The sequence below is a fragment of the Saccostrea cucullata genome, unplaced genomic scaffold (genome assembly GCF_032062105.1).
Source record: "Saccostrea cucullata isolate Sc308-1 unplaced genomic scaffold, CSIRO_AGI_Scuc_v1 ctg1117, whole genome shotgun sequence".
Taxonomy (NCBI): domain Eukaryota; kingdom Metazoa; phylum Mollusca; class Bivalvia; order Ostreida; family Ostreidae; genus Saccostrea; species Saccostrea cuccullata.
The window spans coordinates 1,932-25,389 of record NW_026929847.1 but is presented as its reverse complement, the minus strand read 5'-3'; the positions used below and the strand labels follow the sequence as shown (position 1 = coordinate 25,389).

Below are 23,458 nucleotides of genomic sequence, written 5' to 3'. Positions count from 1 at the left end.
CATACCAACTGGTAGATGGTCATCAGTGTTTTCCCCTACACCTGCTGGTAGATCATCATAACTGTCCTCCCCAACACCAGCTGGTAGATTGTCATCACCGTCCCCCCCCCCCTACACCAGCTAATAGATCGCCATCACTGTCCTCCCCACACCAGCTGGTAGATTGTCATCACCGCCCCCCCCCCTACACCAGCTATTAGATCGTCATCACTGTCCTCCCCCACACCAACTGGTAGATCATCATTACTGTCCTCCCCTACACCAGCTGGTAGATCATCATTACTATCCTCCCCTACACCAGCTAGTAGATAGTTATCACATCACTGTCCTCCCCCACACCAGCTGGTAGTTTGTCATCGCTGTCTTCCTTCACACCAGTTGGTAGATCGTCATCAATGTCCTTCCATACACCAGCTGGTAGATCATCATCACTGTTTTTCCCTATAGTAACTGGTAGATCGTCATCACTGTCCTCCCCCAGACCAGCTGGTAGATCATCATCACTGTCGTCCACCACACCAGTTGGTAGATCGTCATCAGTGTCCAGACACAGTTTGAAAAATGGATCCTTCCCTACATCAGCATCAATTTCTAAAACAAGGTAAATATTGATAAACATGTTGATGAAACAAGAATTTCACAGTTTTGTTTAATCATTTTGTAAGTTATATTGGGTCGATATACATATAATGACTACAATTTGTCATTGAGTTTTATAATTGATATTGATTTTTGTAACTATTAAAATCTTTAATTTATTATGTTGGCATTTTGATTTGCAATGACAATTTCGTACTAGAAAGTAGTATGACTAAACCGGATATGGGTTAACAAGTTGTATAGCACAAAGGTTTCAGATATCTAAACGTTCCTAACCTCTAGATGTAGATAAATAAACACCCTATGTAGATAATAACCTAAATATAACTGGGTGTCACCTGATCACGGCCGACATATTGGAAACATGGTAAATCATTAATTTACGGTAAAATAGTATATAATATAGAATTATCTTCATTTATTTCGTTTTCAATTTTCACAGTCAATTACAAAGTTACAAATGTCTTTTGGACACACAGTACATGGCTTGTTTCATCTACTTTCTCACGGGAATAACAAGTTTAACAAAAAATAAACTCGTCCCGATTTAATGGATATGTTACAAATATTTAAACAATAAAATGTCTTTCTTTGTTTGTTATAACTGGAATTAACGGAAGCAGCTGTTGCAGAAAAAATACATAACACACGTAAGCGGGTTATGAAATTTTTTTCTGCAATAGCTGCGAACGTTATTTCCAGTAATAACAAACAAAGAAAGACATTTTATTGTTTATATTTATATCTCAATAAAAAATCATTTAACGTAGGGTTAAAAAGATTAATTATTGTACTAATGATGCGAACGTCTTTATACGTTTCATTGATGGAACAGCCACTGATCAAGAAATCTGTACAGGCGACATGCTTAATGTAGTTCATGCAGTGATTAACTCAATGAGTTTTCTAAAGAAATAAAGGAGAAAATATTCAGTTGATGTAAATATATAGTAATTAAAGAAAATTCTTTAAGTGAACAATATTCAGGTATCGGTTTGATAATGCAATTTGAGTACGACGTCATGTGACGATAGAGTCTAAAAGCATCATCATACCCTATGAGTTATTCACACATCTCTTTAAATAAATGTTTTCTATACATTGTATCTGATTTACAAAGCACTAAAATCTAAATAATAATTGAAATCAAACCTTTTATTCAAATTCACACTTACTGATGTGCAGGTGTCTAGGGCCAGATATCTCATTAGATATATAAAATAAAATATTATGACGCAGAAGTACACGTTTTCTTTTATTCTGAAAAATCAAATCTTTTTTATGTAAACCGGTGTATTTAATTTACTATAGAGTAAAAGTTTCCAACCATGGACCCCCGTACTAGTGCCCAGGACGTAATGTGATGTGACCTGTGTGAGACCGCTGTGGTACAGACGCACTGTGATGCATGTCTTGTCAACCTGTGTAAGGCCTGTGTGGGAGAACACACGATCTCTGGTGAACCCAAAAAGCATGAAATTGTCCCATTTAAACTTCCAAAGTCCACTGTTCTCTTCCCTAGATGCACATATCACAAAGGAAACAGTTGTGAGTTACATTGCAAGAAATGTGACATTCCGGTTTGCTCCGCTTGTATTGCCTCTGGAAAACACAAAGATCATGACGTCCGGTTGCTTAACGAAGTTATTACCAAAAAGAAGGCAGCAATCCAGAAAGAAATTAATGAACTTGGGAAATCCATCTGTCTAACCTACCAGGGCATTGCCTCTGATGTAAAAAAGACACTTAGTCAACTAGATGTTAAATATGGAGATCTCTCAACAGCCATAACAAAACATGGAGAGGACTGGCACAGAGAAATTGACAAACTTGTCAAGAAACTTCTTTCAGAAGTTGATGAGATCAAAAACAAAGATAGAAAATCTCTAATAACACATTTATCAAACATAGATACATGCATCGCTAAGGCAAATGATGATATTAATTCCCTGCACGATATAAAAGATTCTACAGATATTTTGAAAGTGTACAGAAACAGATCTATGAGATGTTTGGAAAAATTATTCAAACAACGGTATCATTCGATAACCATGGTTACAGCAAAAGAACAGCACAGACATTGCCTCCTTTACAAGAGAGGAAAACAGAAGCTGGGACCTCTCCTCCAGTCAAAGTCAAACAGCTGCTTGATGAACCAGAGACTGTCTCCACCATAGAAACTTGGTATTTTAACCTTCACAGTGTGGCCTGTCTGAGTGATGAAAAAATATGGACAAGAGGAAATGGCTCCACCATCGAACTCTACTCAACACCTATGGCAACACTATGGAACTCACTACTCAAGTCAATCACAGTCAAGTCAGGGAGGTGGGCATATGACATAGCAGTGACAAAAAGTGGAGATCTAGTTTATACTGATTACATTGATGGAAGTGTGAACATTGTGAAGAATGAGAAGATAGAGGAGGTGATCAGACTACAGAACTGGAAACCTGGCGGTGTCTGTAGTACCTCCTCCGGTGACCTCCTGGTTATCATGTACAGTGATGACAATAAACCAACAAAAGTTGTTCGTTACTCTGCCTCCACACAGAAACAAACCATTCAGTTTGATGATAAAGGAAAACCTCTCTTTTCAAATGCCACCAGATTCATAACTGAGAAGAAAAACCTGGATATCTGTGTGTCTGACAGTTGGGCTAAAGCAGTAGTAGTGGTCAATAAGGGCGGGAAACTTAGATTCAGGTACACCGGATATACCCCTGCTCCAAAGAACAAAACATTTTGTCCGCGCGGAATCACCACAGACAGTCAGAGTCATATCCTTACAGCTGATATTGAAAATCACTGTGTCCATATCATAGACCGGGATAGACATTTCCTTCGTTTCATAGATTGTGGACTGTGTGAACCCATAGGATTGTGTACAGATATAAACGACAATCTGTTCGTCGCACAATATCGAAACTGTAAAGTAAAGAAAATAAAGTATCAAAAGTGACCTCATTTAAGAATGACTATAAATATTAGTGATACTTTTGAGTAAACAAATAAATATTTTTTGTTCTTTTACAATTCAAATTTGTCACTTAAATACATATGCAACGTACCTTGCCGACTAATAACTTTTCAAGATATTGTCAATTTCATAGTATAGTGTCATCAAAATTTCGTAAACAATGAATCGGCATGCATTCAAAAGATATCACTTGATGCAAATTCTTGGATGATTTAAAAAAAATTGTATTAAAATACTAACCAAATATTCTAAATGTTTTTCTTGTCCAGGCTTGTTTTAGAAGAAGTGCACAAAACATATATAAACATTTAAATATAGCACAATGTTCCTTCAAGTATAAGAACTCTTTAACCCTTCCCTGCAGTCACGCATTTTAACGCATATACATGTACCTTAACCATGTAAACCCCACAATCATACACTCTAACGCATATATCGTTTTTGGCGTTTTCTGCTCGGATAACGCGTTAAGTTTTGATTGTATGACAATTAATGAGAAGATAATAAAGAAGATGGGGGGACAAGGCGGGCAGAATCTTATTCAATATGTGAATTGAGTATTTAAATTAACTTCTCATTATTGAAATCTATGAAATTATGAGGAAAAAAAAACATTTTCTGAGAGAAAAGAAAACTCTTTTTTTTTCTTTTATAAAAATATAGCATGATATTCTTGGAATTTGAATTCTTGTAATAAAAGTCCGAAGTATCATGATACCTACCGGTATTTGAGACTAACACGCTAACCACTACATGGCTCATGTTTGTGATATGACCCTTGACTTAATGAAATTGAAGTATTTCTCGGAAAGATGCGAATGTTTTGCCATTAAAGTGTATTTTTAAGGTACAATGGATCTTTGCTACATGTTTTTATAAACCAAAAATGTATATTTCATTGCAAGCTTTTAGGATTCACAAAAATGGAGCGAAACCCATTCATATTGGAAAAAAATTGTTAAAGTACAAGAAAAAGATCTTTTTGTTCTTTTTAGTGTGCGTATGTTTTTTCATATATTTAGGCAAATATTTTCAGTCTTTGTGGGATTTTTGTAAATTGTAGACATTTTACATTTAGTATACTTCAGTATTAAGTGAAATATCAAATAAAATTTGGATATAATTGAGATTTCATTTTTCATTTCTTATCTTTCGCACTATAGGCACTTCGTCCGCCTTATCCCCCATCGTCCTTTTAATTTCATTCTAATAAATTTCGCAAATAATAATATTTTTTTCTCATTTAAATATGTCCAAGTCGCTCGATTTATTAATAAGACGAATTGTGGGATGCAAGACAAATTACGAAGGTCTTTCTTTTGACATTGTAAAAGCTCGCCATTAATTTGAACCACTGGGTTGGTAATGTGGATGTCCCCCAGTCTTGTGTGAGATGGGACCCTTTATCCAGAATTTATGAAAATCGACACATGATTGTTTATGTAAATGTTTGATAAACGCGTATGCAGAAATAGAAGAAGGAAGGACGAAATTATAAAAATTAAAAAAAAGAAGAAGAGAGATTTAAGTTAATTCATATTCGTACAACTGAATCCATAGAATAAAGCTTTGTTTTAATTTACATTTAATCTTACTTCTTGTTCGATTTATATTAAAATTCGTAAATTCACTATATACAAATTTACAATTTTTACCTTATTGTTTTTGCCTTACACAGCCCACGGCCCTTATAGGTCACCTGAGTATCATGTAACAACTTTCGCACAATTGAATTTGGTTCATGTTTTAAACCAGAGGCCATGAAATTCACAATTTTGAAAACGGATAGCAATAGGTCACCTGAGTGACTCAGGTGACCTATAAAGGAACAACAATATTATGTTGAAAAAGATGCAGGTTAATTTAAAGTTGAGTGATTTCATTATCAAGTAAACGTTTCCAATATCCGTAAAAAAAAAAGGTTTTGCACATACTCGTGTGTCTTGATTTTTTTTAAACAAATATGCATATTTATATAACAAGGTATTCGTGAAAATTTTATGCAAGTATGCTACATACTTATTTTATATTTTTAAAAAACAGAGCTCTACAAACAATAAGTATATGCGCCAAAGCTCATTAGTAATACCCCGCTCTGATGTGCAATATTATGCTAATAAGTTCATTTAAGGTCAGATGCACGGACAAATAGGAAGTTGACATCAGATTCATATAAATATAAATTCCAACATATGGCATTCCTCAGCAAAGTGTGTGCAAACAGAGAAACAGGCAGCTGACATTGGATTTCGATGAAAATGGATCCCACCATATGACATGCCTCAATGAAGAAAGTGCTAAAATTTCAAGCATCTGTGATGAGTAGTTGCTGTGAAAACTGTGATCAAAACTTTGTTACGGACAGACACACAGACAGTTAAACAGACAGGCAAACACATTTTAATCCACCTTATGAATGGAAATTTACAGATACATGTCTGAGGAGCAATGCATTTAGGCCCTTAACACTGCATGGGGGGGGGGGGGTAAAACATTTGACCAACGGCGATCTAAATTATTTTCTATTTCATCTCCGGTATTTCCGGGGTTTTTTTCTTCGATCACGAACTTGTTAAATAAAAGGACTGATTATAAATTATATACTTAATTTCACCTCCGGAATTATGCTCACCATTTCGGACATTTTTTTTTTTGAGTTTCCGTTGTTTTTTTTTTTGGGGGGGGGATATACATCTTATGTCTACCAAGTCTATGAATAATTGATCTGTCAAAATAAATCAACTACACGTGAATTAAATTATGTCAGTGAATGCACTTTTTTGAGTTAGTTGAGCCGGAATAACTATAGCACGCCAAATTCACAAAAATGAGCTAAACCTAGTTTCACAATTGATAAAGTAGGTTTATCGACTGTAAACTATAGTTTACAAATCGTAAACTATAGTTAACGATTTGTTAAGTATAGTTATCTGTAAAACTATATTTAACGGTTGTTAACAATAGTTTACGAATGCTAATCTAAGTTTATCTGTCTGAAATAAAACGTTAACAATAGATTTTGTTGATAAACATAGATTCACGTCTGTAAACTATAGTTTAGGATCGTTAGATATAGTTTAGAGTTGTAAACCTTAGTTTACAAATCGTGAAACTGTATTTATCAGATAATCTATGTTTTGCGATCGCAAATGATAGTTTAATTTCTGTGTTAAGTATATTTTACGGGTTGAAAAACATAGAATATCGCGTTAACTATGATTTACAGATGTAAAATATAGATAAACGTTGATAAATATAGTTTACAGTCCGTAAACTATAGTTTTCAACCGATAAACCTAGTTTATTGACTGTGAAACTATGATTACCTCATTTTTGTGAATTTGGCGTGCTAAACATATAGTTGCACAATTGATTAAGTAGGTTTATCGACTGTGAACTATAGTTTACAATTTGTTAACTATAGTTTTCATCTGTAAAACTATATTTAACGGTTGTTAACTATAGTTTACGAATGCTAATATAAATTTATCTGTCTGTAATTCAAAACGTTAACAATAGATTTTGTTGATAAACATAGATTCACGTCCGTAAACTATAGTATACAGTTATGGAATGGGTACGAGGGAAATAGCAAATTTATGGTTCCCCGACGTAGGAAACTATTTCCAGAGGCGGCGAAGCCGCCGAGGGAAATAGTTTCCTGCCGAGGGTAACCATAAATTTGCTATTTCTCGAGTTTACATCCCATAACCGTTTTATTATACCGAAACAATCATAGGCGATTTAATTTTTCTTTACCAGATATTCGGACATTTAAAAAACAAGAGGCCCATGGGCGACATCGCTCACCTGAGAAGCTTGGACCATTCTGTTCTTGAACAAGATTTTCCCCTTGTAATACATTATGTATCCCCACTCTACCCCACTGATCATAATTAAGACATTTTGAAATCAACTACCCCAGGATCATTCCATGTGCAAATAAGTTTCAGCTTTTCTGGCCCAGTGGTTCTTGAGAAGAAGATTTTCAAAGATTTTTCCTATATATTTTTATGTAAAACTTTGATCCCCCCCAAATTGTGGCCCCGCCCTTCCCCTGGGGGTCATGATTTGAACAATTTAATATCTACACTACCCAAGAATGCTTCCACATAAGTTTCAACTTTTCTGGCCCAGTGGTTCTTGAGAAGAAGATTTTCAAAGATTTTTCCTATATATTTCTATGTAAAACTTTGATTCCCCATTGTGGCCCCGCCCTTCCCACGGGGATCATGATTTGAACAATTTAATATCTACACTACCCTAGGATGCTTTCACATAAGTTTCAGCTTTTCTGACCCAGTAGTTCTTGAGAAGAAGATTTTCCAAGATTTTTCCTATATATTTCTATGTAAAACTTTGATCCCCCCAAATTGTGGCCCCGCCCTTCCCACGGGGGTCATGATTTGAACAATTTAATATCTACACTACCCTAGGATGCTTTCACATAAGTTTCAGCTTTTCTGGCCCAGTAGTTCTTGAGAAGAAGATTTTCAAAAATTTTTCCTATATATTTCTATGTAAAACTTTGATTCCCCATTGTGGCCCCGCCCTTCCCCCGGGGGTCATGATTTGAACAATTTAATATCTACACTACCCTAGGATGCTTTCACATAAGTTTCAGCTTTTCTGGCCCAGTCGTTCTTGAGAAGAAGATTTTTTAATGACCCCACCCTATTTTTGTCTTTTCTTGATTATCTCCCCTTGCGAGGGGATATGTCCCTTCATTTTAACAATTTAAATTCCCCTTCACCCAAGGATGCTTTGTGATAAGATTGATCAAAATTGGCACAGTGGTTCTTTAGAAGAAGTCGAAAATGTGAAAAGTTTACAGACGGACAGACGGACAGACGGACTTACGGACAGACAGACAGACAGACAGACGGACGGACGACGGACAAAATGTGATCAGAAAAGCTCACTTAATCCTAAATTAATTAAATTATTTTTTAAAGTATTTTCACTGACATTTCAAAGATATAACGTTAACGTTATCTTCATTTTGCTAGAATTCAAGTATGATTTTGACATTGCATGTTGAAATGTTTTGACGTCATAGTTACATTGCTAATAGCATGACGTCACAGACTCGAGATTTCTTGAACGCTCCGCCCACTGAACACTTTGATTGGTCAAAATTACTAATAAATATTCATGAGGGAGTAGTCCCAGGGAGTAGCTCTGATTTTCCAGGGAGTAGTCCTCGGATGAGTGAAAAATTCTCTTCTCGGGGAAATAGACAGTTTTATGGTATTACTTTTATATAAAGTAATTACAATAGAGGTATAATAATTTACGATATCGTTAACTATAGTTAAGAGTTGTAAACCATAGTTTACAAATCGTGTAACTGTATTTATCAGATAATCTATGTTTTGCAATCGCAAATGATAGTTTTCGGTGTTAAGTATAGTTTACGGTTGTGAAACAAAGATTATCGCGTTAACTATGGTTTACAGATGTAAAATATAGATTAACTATAGTTTACAACCGATAAACCTAGTTTATCGATTGTGAAACTTTGATTAGCTCATTTTTGTGAATTTGGCGTGCCATAAATAACACCAGGAAAAACTTATGGGTCACCTGATCAAAATTCACACGGTCGTCAGTACTGAAACAAGGTAAAGGGTTAAATCATTTTTAGAAATCGGATATAATGTAGAATTTTATTTGTTTTTTTCTTACATTTCACAACCAATAACTTTTATTTGTCTCTAAAACTGTCTGAATGCTCTTTATTTTTTATATGGCTGAATCTGTTACTCAACTTTCGATTTGCAAAGTCAAACAGTGTCTTTTGATCTAGTCTCTCCGTTCCTTATGGTGTTACTTATAGTCGATCTACTGATCTGTCGGCGAGGATTTGAGGAGGGGGGATGTCTGAAAAGGAAACATAAATAGTCTCTAAATATATTGAACCTTACTTGTACGTTATTTTCAAATCAACATTTGATAACAGTTGATTAGCTGATTCTTTTATAAATAAAACATTGGAACTTGCGAAAGTTCGACGCTACACCCTACCGCGGCAAGAAGTGGTGAACAACCTGCTTTAACATGCAAAATTAATTATACCAATCGAGCAAACTCGGAAAGAGGTAAATGCTGGGACCCTGCATTCTGTAGAATTGCATATATTGTCCCAAACACCTGTTCCACAATCCAAGTTTAAATGTCGAGTTACCCAAGGAGGTTTGTTTTTAAGGTCAGATGAGACGTTCCTCAAAATCTGTTTTGTATATCTTCGTAATTTATGAAAAATATTCAAAATTTTCATAACATTCTGATTTATAAACCAGTTTCTAGACGTTTTTAAAAAATCCAAACACTTAAACATTTAAAATTGGAATTTTTTTTTTCTTCCCCAAAGGATTATATAAGAAAAACTACCCCTGGTATCTTGCAGAAATGCCTGGTAAGATACCTCAATTTTTTGTTAGTAAACATGTTTAAGTAGCAACACTTCAATGACAAACTCTTAGAAAAATTTATCTATTATTAAGGAACGTCTCGTCTGTCCTTATATCACAAACTTGACAATGCATAGGCAATTTAGCAACATATGCATTGCCTTTCATATGAGGATCATATGCGGTTCATATAAGAATCATATGTATATACAATCATATGAGAATCATGTGTAGATCATATGTGGCTACATGTAAGTTGCCTGTATACAGAGGTGTTTGGAGACATCTCTCTCTCTCTCTTCTGTAATCTCTAATCTCAGCGAGATGGGTCACAGAGACTAAAATTTTGGTCTGACGTCTACTACGTAGAACTAGTAGTACTACTAGATGTCAGACCAAAATTTTAGTCTCTACCCATCTCGCTAAGATTACCGTAACCTCATTATTTCTTCAATTTTTTAAGTAAAGTATTTTGAATATTTTCTTTGACATCCTTTTTACAATTAAAGTATTTCAAGTAAAAATCTAAAATATAGCCTAAATAAACTCTTTTATAAAAATGTATTCTTACTGATGTTAGATAAGTGTCTTTGGACAGATTTCTTATTCAGCTATGCAACATTTTGTAGTTTATATTGCAAAAGAACCTGTAAGAATTTTATTCTAAAATATCCAACCTATAATCAAATGTAAACTTGTGTATTTTTCTTTTACTTCAGGACAATATATTTCTTAGCCATGGACCCCCGTACCAGTGCCCAGGACGTGATGCGATGTGACCTGTGTGAGACCGCTGTGGTACAGATGCACTGTGATACGTGTCTTGTCAACCTGTGTAAGGCCTGTGTGGGAGAACACATCTCAACAGGGGAATCCAAGGACCACAAAGTCGTCAAATTTCAGGACAAAAAATCTACGCTCCTCTATCCTAGATGTACAATTCACGCAGAGAACAGTTGTGAGTTGCATTGCAAGGAATGCGACATTCCGGTTTGCTCCACTTGTATTGCCTCCAAAACACACAAAGATCATGACGTCCACTTACTAAAGGACATCTTTGGCAAGAAGAAAGCAGAAATCCAGACAGAAATTCATGAATTAGAGGAATCCATCTATCCAACCTAGGACATTGCCACTGATGTACAAAACAGAATGAGTCAGTTAGAAAAGGAATATAGAGATCTTTCAACAGCCATAACAAAACATGGAGAGGACTGGCACAAAGAAATTGACAAACTTGTCAAGAAACTTAAAGCTGAAATTGATGAGATAAAAATCAAAGACAATGAATATCTAAAGGCACATTTATCAAATGTACAAACATGCACCTCTAAAATAAATGATGATATCAATTCTCTGCACAGTATAATAGATTCTACAGATACTTTCAAAGTGTTAAACTTCCAACTGGACTGTAAGAAATACAGAATTTTTCCAACTAAATTAAACATAACAATGGCACAATTTTCACCATTTTCTGTACAGGAAGGGATCTCAGAAGTTTTTGGTAAAATAATTCCAACATCGATATCATTCGATGACCATGGTTACAGCATAAAAACAGTACAGGTAACATTAGGAGCTGAAACATCTCCTTTACTAGATAAGAGAACAGAAGCTGGATCCTCTGCTCCAGTCAAAAAGCTGCTTGATGAACCAGAGACTGTCACCACTATAGACACTGGGTATGAATACCTTTACAATGTGGCCTGTCTGAGTGATGATGAAATCTGGACAAGAGGAAATGATATAACCATGAAACTCTACAGCATCAATCAGGGATCACTACTCAAGTCAATCACAACCAAGTCAGGGAACGGCCCGTGTGACATAGCAGTTACAAAAAGCGGAGATCTAGTTTATACCGATCTCAATGATAAAACTGTGAACATTGTGAAGAATGAGAAGAAGATAGAGAAATTGATCAGACTACAGAACTGGATACCTAGCTTTGTCTGTAGTAACTCCTCTGGTGACCTCCTGGTTATCATGGAAAGTGATGAATACAAACAAAAAAAGGCGTCCGTTACTCTGGCTCCACAGAGAAACAAATCATTCAGTTTGATGATCAAGGTAACCCTCTCTATTCACCTGGTCCTTATAATTCATACTACATAACAGAGAACAGGAACCTGGATATCTGTGTGTCTGACTATAAAGTTAGAGCAATAGTGGTGGTCAATCAGGCTGGGAAACTGAGATTTAGGTACACTTGACATACTCCTGCTCCAAAGAATGAACCATTCATTCCACGAGGAATCACCACAGACAGTCAGAGTCACATACTTACAGCTGATTATTACAACGACTGTGTCCACATCATAGACCGGGATGCACAATTCCTCCGTTACATAGCCTGTGGACTGAGTGAACCCTGGGGACTGTGTACAGATACAAATGACAATCTGTTTGTTGCTCAGCATAAAAATAAACAAGTCAGGAAAATTAAATATCAAAAGTGATCTCAAATGAAGCTGACTACAAATATTAATGATACATTTGAGTAATCAAATAAATATTTCTGTGTATTCTTGCACGTTTAATTTGTCAAATAAAATTATTTTATAGATCACATATAATATAAACAAGGTGAATTCAAAAACAGAAACTTGATTTAGGAATCGTTGTCTTCAGAATTTGAGATTGGCAATTAAATTAGAAACGTAAAATTTGTCAAAAAAAAATAAAAATATTTTTCAAAATATCGAAAAGATTCTGAAGACATAATAGCTATAAGGCACTTCCTTTTCTTTACTGACTGACAAAATTATTTGTAATGTACGTTCAACAAATGATTCCACTGTAATGTAGTTTAATGTTAATCTTTTTTCTGCACAATATTTTAAGCTTTAAAAAGGTACATACGTTAACTAAATAAATTTAAAAATTTTTATTAACTATTAGATCATGTCACTGGCGTTTTTTATACATTAAACTCTTTAATAATCTATTTCGTCCTTTTCTTGTTCTGAAATGTCAGTGTTTTAGATTTAACACAGTCAATAAGAGATGATGTGCTCTCTGTATCTGGCTTCCCAGATTTCCCCGAGTGTCCAGTGTTAATATTGTCGCTCTCCGATTTCCGTTTTTGTCCACTGACGGTTTTCTGGGATTTTCCCGATGTCCTTCTCTTCAATTTCTCTTCAACTATGGCCTCCATTGCTTTAGTCTTTTTAAATTCTGGTGCCGATTGATCAATGTTGTATAGATGGGAGTCAAAAATGGTGGTAAATCTGTCATCCTTCACATTAATGTGAAAATTAATAAATTACCTATGAAATTAATGTGAAACTTACTGTTTTCAAAATTTATCTAAAAGTCATACAATTATATCTATGAAATTTATTTGTAATTTGTTATTAAGTATAAAATGGAGAATGTTATTAGGACTACATACAAATCAAGAAAACTATATCACCAAAAGGGTGGGGATACCTGAAAATCTCGCTCTGCATTTTGATCCCCTGGTAATTTCTTCTTCTTATTTGAGTCTTTCATGATTGACTTCAGATTGAAATGTTTCCTGTTGTCAGTTTCTTTATCCATCATCAGAAGTTCCAGCTCACCCTGAAAAATTCAAATACAAATGTTTACAAACTTATGTCTGTTTCTTGTATATTTGGGGGGCCATTTTCTTTGAAACAACTTTTTATGTATATTACCTGTAACAAGACCTTTGTAAATACAATCACTCTTTTTTGTCGGTTGACCAATTTTGTGTACATTTTTCCAAATTATATTTTTTCTGCGTCGGTGGCCGATTTCTTCTATTAAATTTATCTGTCGACCAACCTTTGATTACCGTCCGACCATCGGCGCTCAGTTTCGGCGCTCAGTTTCTTAAGTCGGTCGTCCGTCGTTTGATTGATTGCATATTACTTAACGTACCTCTCGAGAATTTTTCACTCATATGGAGACGTCACCGTATAGTATAAGTCACATTATCCAACGATGGGGTAAACGATGAGAAACCGATGTGTTTTTTGATGAAAATGGCGTGGTTGCCGGCCGGGCACCACTAGTGATCGGACGGTGACTGAGTCTTTTTTGCGAATCGGTGGGGTCATCGGTAGGAAATAATTCGTAGTTAAAATTCAGCGATGTCTCCAACGATGCCTCACATCGCTCCTCATCGGCAACCCATCATTAATACATCTTTCAAGGATCGGCCAATGTATGGCCGAGCATCGTCCAATATCTGTTGAATCTGAGGTCATCGGGGGGTTTGAGTGGTGTTCAACAGATAACGACCGATCATCGGTCGATGTTCGACCAAACATTGGCCCGTAGTCGACCGATGTATGAACGATGTTCACCAAATGTATGAGGGATGTAATATACATCGGCCGATTATCCTGGAACATCGTTTTATGCTTAGCAATGCATCGCCGAACCTTTGTAAGTCCGGCCGGCAACCACGCCATTTTTCTCATAAAATGCATTGGTTGCCCATCGTATGCACATCGCTGGATAATGTGACTGATACTTTAAGGACTACTGGGCCGATGTGGACCGATGTTGTGGCATCGTTAACACCACGGATTACTACCGATTACCACCGGTCTACGGCTACCGGCCGGGAAATGTGACCTAGGCATTACTCGGAACTCGGGGCCATTGAGCAGTGAGGGTTCTTTATCGTGCCAGCGCCTACCATTACACGGGACCTATGTTTTTAAGGATATCCGATCCTCAGCCAGGAAGGATAACTCCAAAAATTAATATTAAATTTGAAATGCATCAAAATAAAGCTTGAAAATGAAATTTTTCATGCAACAATTTTCCTTTTATTCATCTTTATAGGATGCAAGATCCTTGGAAATCTTAGAAAAGGTCTGATATAAATTGATATTTGTACCCTATAAAAGAGGGAAAAAATACAGTTTCAGGGAATGAAGATTTTCTCGAATCCAGGCTTAGATACCAATGCTTATTAGCATGTTATGAAATATGAAGTGATTTGTGGTGTCTTGCAATGACAGCAATGGCCTTTTACACTATGTACTATAGAATATTTGACTGAAATAGCAGACAAAATATACCAAATAAGTATAAAAATCATGACAATTTCTCCGAATGGCTGGATACCTATCGTTTTTAAACCTAAAATATAATTGTTGATCAAATTGCAATCAGAAAATGCATTGCAGATATTCCAATTCTCTTTTTCTGCAAAAATATTGGAGATTTGGCAATTTTCCCTAGTAACTGTTATCTTTAACTTTAAAGAAATACCGTTCACAAATTTACATAACTTTGTGGATTCAGAGATACTTTTATGAGTATTTTTGATTACTTAACTGCTTATTTTATAAACCTGAGGATCGGACTACCTTAAGTCGGTCGTCCCATGCGTCCATCGTTGGACAATAATGCCTAGGTCAAATTTCCCGGCCGGTGGCAGTAGACCGGTTGTAATCGGTGGTAATCCGTGGTGTGAGCGATACCTAAACATCGGTCCACATCGGACTAGTAGTCCTTTAAGTATTAAGTCACATTATCCAGTGATGGGCTATACGAAGGGCAACCAATGCGATTTTTAATAAAAATGGCGTGGTTGCCGGCCAGACTTACTAGGGCCCAGCCATGCATTGCTAATCATAACGCGATGTTCAAGGATAATCGGCCGATGTATATTACATCGCTAATACATTGGTGAACATCGTTCGTACATCGGTCGACTACGGTCCAATGTTTGATCGAACATCGACCGATGATCGGCCGTTGTCTGTTGCCCACCACTCAACCCCCCGATGACCTCAGATTCAACGGATATTGAACGATGCTCGGCCATACATCGGCCGTTCCTTGAAAGATTTGTTAATGATGGGTTGCCGATGAGGAGCGATGTGAGGCATTTTTAGAGAACGATGACCCCAACGATTTGCAAAATTGCCTCAGACACCGTCCGATCATTTGTGGTGCCCGGCCGGCAACCACGCCATTTTCATCGAAAAACGCATCGAGTTCCGTATAGCATACGTCCGTCTTCACCGGTGTCAATTGACTACACTGAACAGTGTTTAAGTTCTGCCCTATTTATAGGGGTCTGCAGAGTAGCGAAACTCGGGAACAAAAATGACGAACAGATTCCTTTAACGAATCGTGTTCAGCTTTAAATGTAACCAAGGCATAAGGTTTGACAATAAAGATGTAAAAAAAAAAATTCGGCTGATAGTTTAAATCAAAATGAAGCTCAAAGCTGGATAATCGGGCGACGATTGGCCGGCTTGTGAATATTTAAACTATAAAGGATTCACAACACAAACAAAATGTTGATGCATGGATTGATGCATATTTTGTGAATGGAAATACCATATTAATCCATGAGACATAAAGAAATGATAATTATTCTTTGCTTCTTAGATATGCGCCATTTCTCGTTTTTTATGTAATTCTATACAAAATATTTCACACATTTTCAACATAGAGCCACAAACAAAATTCTGCCACTTTGTCATGCAAACATTACTCACATCACCTATCTGAATAAAGATCTATGATAAATATTGCTGTTTTTAGCCGAAAAGACCAGAAAAATTTTGTCGCCCGACCATCGGCTTACTTCTGACCTAGGCATTAGGGACAAAAAAATATTGAACGCCCATAGTATGATGATCCCAGTCTTTGTGAATCATTTTACTTATTAACTAATTTAAAATCAATTTATATTGCAAAATATGTTTAAATTGTGTATTTATGTGAGTTGAAATGTCTTTCGGGACCCTTGATTGGTAATGACATATCTTGTGCATGTACTTTTGATTAATTAGTAAATAAAATATCCTGATTTTGTACACGTATTCTTGATTTTTAAAAATATTATGCATTTTACATATGTATTTTTGATTGGTAAATAAAATTGTATTAAACATATGGAGATAACAAATAGTATTCAAGCTCAGAACTCCATGAAACAATGCAAAAGTGGGATCAAGTGCAGTGGAGGAATGAGCATCCCCTGCTGACCGGTCAGACCCTCCGTGTGTTCCTTGTCGTGATCAGGAAATAGCGGAAAAGTCTGTAGTCAATTCAGTGTACATAAATAATTCACAAACAAATAGTATAAAAACGTTAGTCAGCATTTGACTCAGTGATAAATTGTTAATGCTGGAGTCATTGTTTCATAGAACTTACAAAAGGATGACCTTATTAAACGAGACTGTTGATATTCTTGTTTCACCAGCTTGTTTGTCAATAATTTACCTCGTTTTAAAAATTGTTTATACGTAGAGCATGTTTTTGTGTTTTGAATCAACTTAGATATATAAACTACATGTTTTCGAAATCCCATAGTTTCCAATTGCGCTCAGTTATTAGCAAACCTATTTTTGTATTCGTGTATACATAAAAAGAAGAAAACACTTGCTGTGCTCTTCAACTCGGCATTTAGATATATCGGCGACGTATGTCAATTAACAATGGTAATTTCAATTCTTACGTCTATACGATATATCCCGGTGAGCTTGAGATGAAAGATACCACAGAGTCCGATACAGAGCTTTGTTTGATACTTCACTTGAGAAATACTGTGTACAGGGTTATTTTTGCGATTAACGTGATGACTTCACTATACTATACCTTCATCGCCTGCATACAGAGTTAATATACACTGTATATCAGTTGATTTGATACAGCAGAGCACCACAAAATTCATAAAACTTTCGTACTACAACTAAAAACAAATAATGGCAAATTATTAAAAATTTGAATAAAAACCACAAAAAAACAACACATTTTTAACGATATGATTGTGGTTGAACCTAGAAATAACATTATTACGACGTCGGTAACATATTCTTGCCATGCAGCGGTACACAAAACCTGAAGCTTGGTTTATCTTACAAAGAAGTGTTTCACGTATTCAAATGAAATTTATAAGGGAATAAGCAAGATAGATAGGCATGTAAGCATGTCCAATGTTGTTTTATAGATGTTGGATTATTATGATTAAAAATTTGGACGAACCTACTTATTTCATTCAACCTTATCAATTATATGCGAAAGCTGTAATATAAAGGGGATGTGTATGTATACTGTATGGATTTAAAGCTTTTCATTTCTTCTCAAATCCAATACATTACACTGCTATCTAACATCGTCCTATATAGATAACAGAGCGAAATGCCGAACTGTACACATCGAGGTGTTAGGAGGTGTTAAAGTAGAGCACAAAGTCTACAGATATCTATACTATTGGCTTCAAGATCAGGATAAATAATCACAACTTCATACGTAGATAACAAAGATATACCTGTAAATCACCTGATCACAGTACGTTCGGCCACCATTACTGAAAACAAGATAATGGTTTGATTATTTAAGAAATCTGACATAAAGTAGAATTTTTTCATTGTTTTTTATACATGCACACAATTTTAAACCATTATTATTGTTGTTTTATTGAGTCTTTTGAGACCCCTGTGACGTTACATACTGTCGATCTCCTGACTGTCGGCGACAATTTGAGAGGGACAAACTCCCGAAAAACTCTGACAGGGAAAAATATAAAGTTCCTCCAAAATTAAAAGCCCTATTTCTTGGGGGCATGTAGGGGGCATAAGCTGCAGTATTGTAGCTCTCCGAAATAAAAGTTCTTGACAGGCCTCTTGGTCAAAATATTTTTTTCGGTGAGCTACAGTTCTGCAGCTAAGGGGGAATATGATCCTACTTTTGAGTATCTTTTAATATGCCATGAAACATATTAACATTGCTAGCAACAACGACTTCCAAGGACACAAACTGCATCTTAAAAATAAAATGTTGACTCTCTCTCTCTCTCTCTCTCTCTCTCTCTCTCTCTCTCTCTCTCTCTCTCTCTCTTTTACCCTTTGCGTTTTTTAACTTTTTAAATAAAATATCTTGAATATTTTCATTGACACATTTAAAACAAAATATACAGTAAATTACATTTTTTTTCGAGGACTTCATTTTTGTTTAATTACATTGTACTTTATATTCGAGGCAATTGGCTCACGAAGATTTCCTTCTTGTATAAATTAGTATTCCATCTGATTTTTATAAGAGAAAAAACCCTTTAATTTGAGAAAATCTTATATCACCAACAAGGAGTTTATGTTTATCTCGCAAAAATAAGATGTCGATAAATTTCAGTAATCTACAGGAATTAAGTATGTAAAATAAAACTTAAATCAAACATTTTATAAAAAATTGCACTCATTGATATAAGTGTTTTGGACAGACTTATCTGGAATGCAACTGGAATAAACAGAAGTATATTTAAAAAGAACACGTTTTTTTTTTTTTGGTTCGGAAAAATCTAAATTTAATTCATTGTAAACTGGTGTATTAACTTTACTTCAGGGTAACATTATGGACCTCCGTACCAGTGTCCAGGACGTGATGCGATGTGACCTGTGTGAGACCACTGTGGTACAGATGCACTACGATGCATGTCTTGTCAACCTGTGTACAGCTTGTGTAGGAAAACATATGATATCTGATCAAACCAATAAAACATGAAGTTGTCACATTTCAGTTCTAGGAAATCTACCCTCCTTTATCATAGATGTAAAATTCACACAGATAATAGCTGTGAGCTGCATTGCAAGGAATGCGACATTCTGGTTTGCTCCGCTTGTATTGCCTCCAAAAACCACAAAGATCATGATGTCCACTTGCTAAAAGACATTATTGACAAAAAGAAGGCAGCAAACCAAACAGAAATTAATGAGTTGGAGGAATCCATCCACCCAACCTACCTAAATATAGCAGAAGATGTACAAAATACACTGAGTCAAGTGAATATGAAATATGATAATCTCTCAACAGCCATAACAAAACATGGAGAGGACTGGCACAGAGAAATTGACAAACTTGTCAAGAAACTTAAAGCTGAAATTGATGAGATGAAAATCAAAGACAATGAAACTCTAAAGGCACATTTATCAAATGTACAAACATGCACCTCTAAAATAAATGATGATATCAATTTTCTGCACAATATAATAGATTCTACAGATATTTTCAAAGTGTTAAACTTCCAACTGGACTGTAAGAAATACAAAATTCTTTCAACTATATTAAACATAGCAATGGCACAATTTTCACCATTTTCTGTACAGGAAGGGATCTCAGAAGTTTTTGGAAAAATAATTCCAACATCGATATCATCTGATAACCATGGTTATAGTATAAAAACAGTACAGGTAACATTAGGAGCTGAAATGTCTCTTTTACTAGAGAAGAGAACTGGATCCTCTCCTCCAGTCAAAAAGCTGCTTGATGAACCAAAGACTGTCACAACAATAGACACTCCATGGTATGGGAACCTTTATAGTGTAGCCTGTCTAAGTTATGAAGAAAACTGGACAAGTGGAGATGACAGCACCATGAAACTCTACAGCATCAATCAGGGATCACGACTCAAGTCAATCACAACCAAGTCAGGGAAAAGACCATCTAACATAGCAAAAAGTGGAAATCTAGTTTATACTGATTACTATGGTGATAGAACTGTGCACATTGTGAAAATTGAGAAGATAGAGGAGGTGATCAGACTACAGAACTGGAAACCGCGCTATGTCTGTAGTACCTCCTCTGACGACCTCCTGGTTGTCATGGACAGTGATGATTACAATCAAAAGTTGTCCGTTACTCTGGCTCCACAGAAAAACAAACCATTCAGTTTGATGATAAAGGTCAACCTCTCTATTCATCTGGTGGTTATGACAGATACATAACTGAGAACAGGAACCTGGATATCTGTGTGTCTGACAATGGAGCTAAAGCAGTAGTGGTGGTCAATCAGGCCGGGAAACTGAGATTCAGGTACACTGGATATACTCCTGCTGCAAAGAACAAACCATTCAATCCACGAGGAATCACTACAGACAGTCAAAGTCACATCCTTACAGCTGATATTGACAATCACTGTGTCCTCATCATAGACCAGGATGGACAGTTCCTCCGTTACATAGACTGTGGACTATGCAGTTATCCCCAGGGACTGTGTACAGATACAAATGACAATCTGTTTGTTGCTCAGAATGGAAACAGACAAGTGAAGAAAATAAAATATCTGAAGTGATCTCAATTGAAAATTGTCAATTAAAACTATTTTGTGGTTCACATATAACATGAACAAGAGTGAATTAATACAAAAACCTGATTAAGGAATCTTTTTCTTTGGAATTTGAGATTGGCAATTAAATTAGAAATTATTTGAATTTGTGAACATGGTGAAGAGAAAAGAAAAATATTTTCAAAATAATGAAAAGATTCTGAGCACATATTAGCTAGAAGATACTTCCTTTTCTTTACTGACTGACAAAATAATATGTAATGTACGTTCAACAAATGATTCCACTGTAATGTAGTTTAATGTTAATCTTTTTTTTGAACAATATTTTAAGCTTTAAAAATGTACATTTATTCATTAACAAAATATGTTTAAAAGTTTTATTAATTACTAGATCATGTCAATGGTGTTTTTTTTATAATTTAATTCTTCAATTATCTATTTTTTCCTTTTCTTGTTCTGAAATGTCTGTGTTTTAGATTTAACAGAGTGAATAAGAGATGATATGCTGTCTGAATCTGGCTTCTCAGATTTCCCCGAGTGTCCAGTGATAATATTATCACTCTCTAATTTCCGTTTTTGTACGCTGACGGTTTTTTGGGTTTTTCCTGATGTCCTTCTCTTTAGTTTCTCTTCAATAATGGCCTCCATTGATTTAGTCTTTTTAAATTCTGAGGCTGATGGATCAATGTTGTACAGATGGGAATCAAAAATGGCGGTAAATCTATCGTCCATCACATTTATCTGAAATTGAAAAATTACCTATAAAATCTATCTGAAACTGATTAGTTGTCTTATTATTTTTCTAAAAAAAACCATCAATTATCTTGATGAAATTTCTTTGAAATCTGTTGATTTTCATGAAAATAAACAGAAACAATTGTATGAAATAAACAATATCCCATGACATGACTACATTATACTAGAAAGAGAGAAATGTGTTGAATCAACTCGGGGGAGGGGGGGTTGTTAAGGATTTTTGATACCTGAAAATCTCCCTCTGGCTTTTGCTCCCCAGATAATTTCTTCTTTCTGTTTGATTCTTTCATGATTGACTTTAGGTTGAAATGTTTCCTGTTGTCAGTTTCTTCATCCATCATTAGAAGTTCCAGCTCACCCTGAAAAATTCAAATTCAAATATTTACAAACTTATGTCTGTTTCTTGTATTTCTTTGAAAAGCAACTTTTTATAATGTATATTACCTGTAACAAGACCTTTGTAATAGTATGATTTTTTTTATCTCCTGACCCTGACCTTGAAGTTTTAATTACTTTTCTAAAACTAAACCCTTGCTCATGACTTTTGAATGAGAAGAGAAAGGGCTTTCTTATTCAACCTTTGTATTACCTGTGACAATTCCTTTCTAAATACACTATGATTTTTTACTCCATGACCTTGAAGTTTGACCTAGTTTTTTTTTTTAAAAATAAAGACTTAAAATTGGCTGTAACTTTTGAGTGAGAGGAGAAAGGGCTATTACATCAATCACCCGTTATTATATCACCTGTGACAACACCTTTCTAAATACACTCTGATTTGTTTACATTGTGACCTTGACCTTGAAGTTCGACCTACTTTTCAAAATCTTAAACCTTGCTAATGACTTTTGCATGAGAAAACATAGGGCTTTCAAATCAATGTATTGCTTGTGACATAACTTTCTAACTACACTTGTATCCTTGTCCTTGAAGTTTGACCTAATTTTCAAAATATGTAGACTTTTCCTTAAAAGCTTTTTTAAGGGCTTTCATATTTGACATGTGAATTTCCTGTGACAAGATATCTCCCAGGATGTTTTGATTTCTGATCTCTTGACCTTGACCTTCACAATTTACCTTATTTCTTTTTAAATATCAACTTCGGTGATAACTTCTGAATGACATATGAAAGGGTGATCAAATTTGACACAATATGCCATAAAAATGACATTTTACCCACAAGACACCGAAAGCAGGAGACCAAATTTCTTTGAATTTGCTTGTTTTCCCTTGATTCAACACTGCTCTAGGGTTATCAACATTCTTTTATACAACATATATGTACATTATGTAGCTACGACATTATATGTATCATTGGAACCCTACCTCTCCATCTTTGGTCATTGACTTTGATGTTTTCTCTTTCCTTTTTTTCTTCTTTGTCTTCTTTGTCTTCTTTGACTCAGCTAGTAAGGTGATATGTTTAAAAAATGTTATTTTCATCATATTTTCACTCACACATTAATCAAATCGTCATTTGTAAAAACACCTTTTAATACTTAATGCCAATCTAAATATTAACGAGAGATAATTGTGAAACACTTACCCCCCACATCCCCCTTGGAATATATCCAAAACAGAACTTGATCCAGATATTCTCATGATAAATCTATATACCAGATAGCATTTCAGTATGTGCAACCTTTGTGAATAAAATAAGTTGAA

General features: G+C 35.3%; 5 protein-coding genes across 5 annotated transcripts; 4 read left to right on the top strand and 1 right to left on the bottom strand.

Annotated features, from left to right (window-relative positions):
• The first annotated feature begins 2,608 nt into the window (after positions 1 to 2,608).
• LOC134282312 (uncharacterized) lies at positions 2,609 to 3,562 on the top strand. Its single transcript, XM_062764715.1, has 2 exons — positions 2,609 to 2,928; positions 3,070 to 3,562. The coding sequence occupies exons 1-2, from the start codon at positions 2,609 to 2,611 to the stop codon at positions 3,560 to 3,562; spliced, it is 813 nt and encodes a 270-aa protein (XP_062620699.1).
• Positions 3,563 to 10,727: 7,165 nt separating this feature from the next.
• On the top strand, positions 10,728 to 11,263 carry LOC134282317 (E3 ubiquitin-protein ligase TRIM45-like). Its single transcript, XM_062764721.1, has one exon. It carries the CDS (start codon positions 10,732 to 10,734, stop codon positions 11,116 to 11,118), a length of 387 nt encoding a protein of 128 aa, XP_062620705.1. The 5' UTR covers positions 10,728 to 10,731; the 3' UTR covers positions 11,119 to 11,263.
• Positions 11,264 to 11,448: 185 nt separating this feature from the next.
• LOC134282310 (uncharacterized) lies at positions 11,449 to 12,209 on the top strand. The gene is made up of 2 exons (XM_062764714.1): positions 11,449 to 11,989; positions 12,115 to 12,209. The coding sequence occupies exons 1-2, from the start codon at positions 11,449 to 11,451 to the stop codon at positions 12,207 to 12,209; spliced, it is 636 nt and encodes a 211-aa protein (XP_062620698.1).
• Positions 12,210 to 19,326: 7,117 nt separating this feature from the next.
• Positions 19,327 to 21,043, top strand: LOC134282309 (uncharacterized). Its single transcript, XM_062764713.1, has 4 exons — positions 19,327 to 19,434; positions 19,566 to 19,754; positions 20,079 to 20,599; positions 20,785 to 21,043. The coding sequence occupies exons 1-4, from the start codon at positions 19,327 to 19,329 to the stop codon at positions 21,041 to 21,043; spliced, it is 1,077 nt and encodes a 358-aa protein (XP_062620697.1).
• Positions 21,044 to 21,312: 269 nt separating this feature from the next.
• LOC134282316 (ESF1 homolog) lies at positions 21,313 to 23,181 on the bottom strand. The gene is made up of 3 exons (XM_062764720.1): positions 23,120 to 23,181; positions 22,021 to 22,152; positions 21,313 to 21,778 (listed from the first exon to the last, which is right to left on the bottom strand). Exons 1-3 carry the CDS (start codon positions 23,135 to 23,137, stop codon positions 21,473 to 21,475), a joined length of 456 nt encoding a protein of 151 aa, XP_062620704.1. The 5' UTR covers positions 23,138 to 23,181; the 3' UTR covers positions 21,313 to 21,472.
• Between the last annotated feature and the right edge of the window lie 277 nt (positions 23,182 to 23,458).

Bases quoted from the DNA above. Each gene is read 5' to 3' on its own strand.
- LOC134282316 (XM_062764720.1), bottom strand. The intron at 21,779-22,020 runs GTATCAAAAATC...TTTCAATTTCAG, and splicing joins AGCCAGAGGGAGATTTTCAG to ATAAATGTGATGGACGATAG.
- LOC134282309 (XM_062764713.1), top strand. From the start codon at position 19,327: ATGGACCTCCGTACCAGTGTCCAGGACGTGATGCGATGTGACCTGTGT. The intron at 19,755-20,078 runs GTGAATATGAAA...TTTTCTGTACAG, and splicing joins TACAAAATACACTGAGTCAA to GAAGGGATCTCAGAAGTTTT. The intron at 20,600-20,784 runs GTTGTCCGTTAC...ACTGAGATTCAG, and splicing joins AGTGATGATTACAATCAAAA to GTACACTGGATATACTCCTG.
- LOC134282310 (XM_062764714.1), top strand. From the start codon at position 11,449: ATGGCACAATTTTCACCATTTTCTGTACAGGAAGGGATCTCAGAAGTT. The intron at 11,990-12,114 runs GTGATGAATACA...ACTACATAACAG, and splicing joins CCTCCTGGTTATCATGGAAA to AGAACAGGAACCTGGATATC.
- LOC134282312 (XM_062764715.1), top strand. From the start codon at position 2,609: ATGTTTGGAAAAATTATTCAAACAACGGTATCATTCGATAACCATGGT. The intron at 2,929-3,069 runs GTGGGCATATGA...CGGTGTCTGTAG, and splicing joins ATCACAGTCAAGTCAGGGAG to TACCTCCTCCGGTGACCTCC.
- LOC134282317 (XM_062764721.1), top strand. From the start codon at position 10,732: ATGGACCCCCGTACCAGTGCCCAGGACGTGATGCGATGTGACCTGTGT.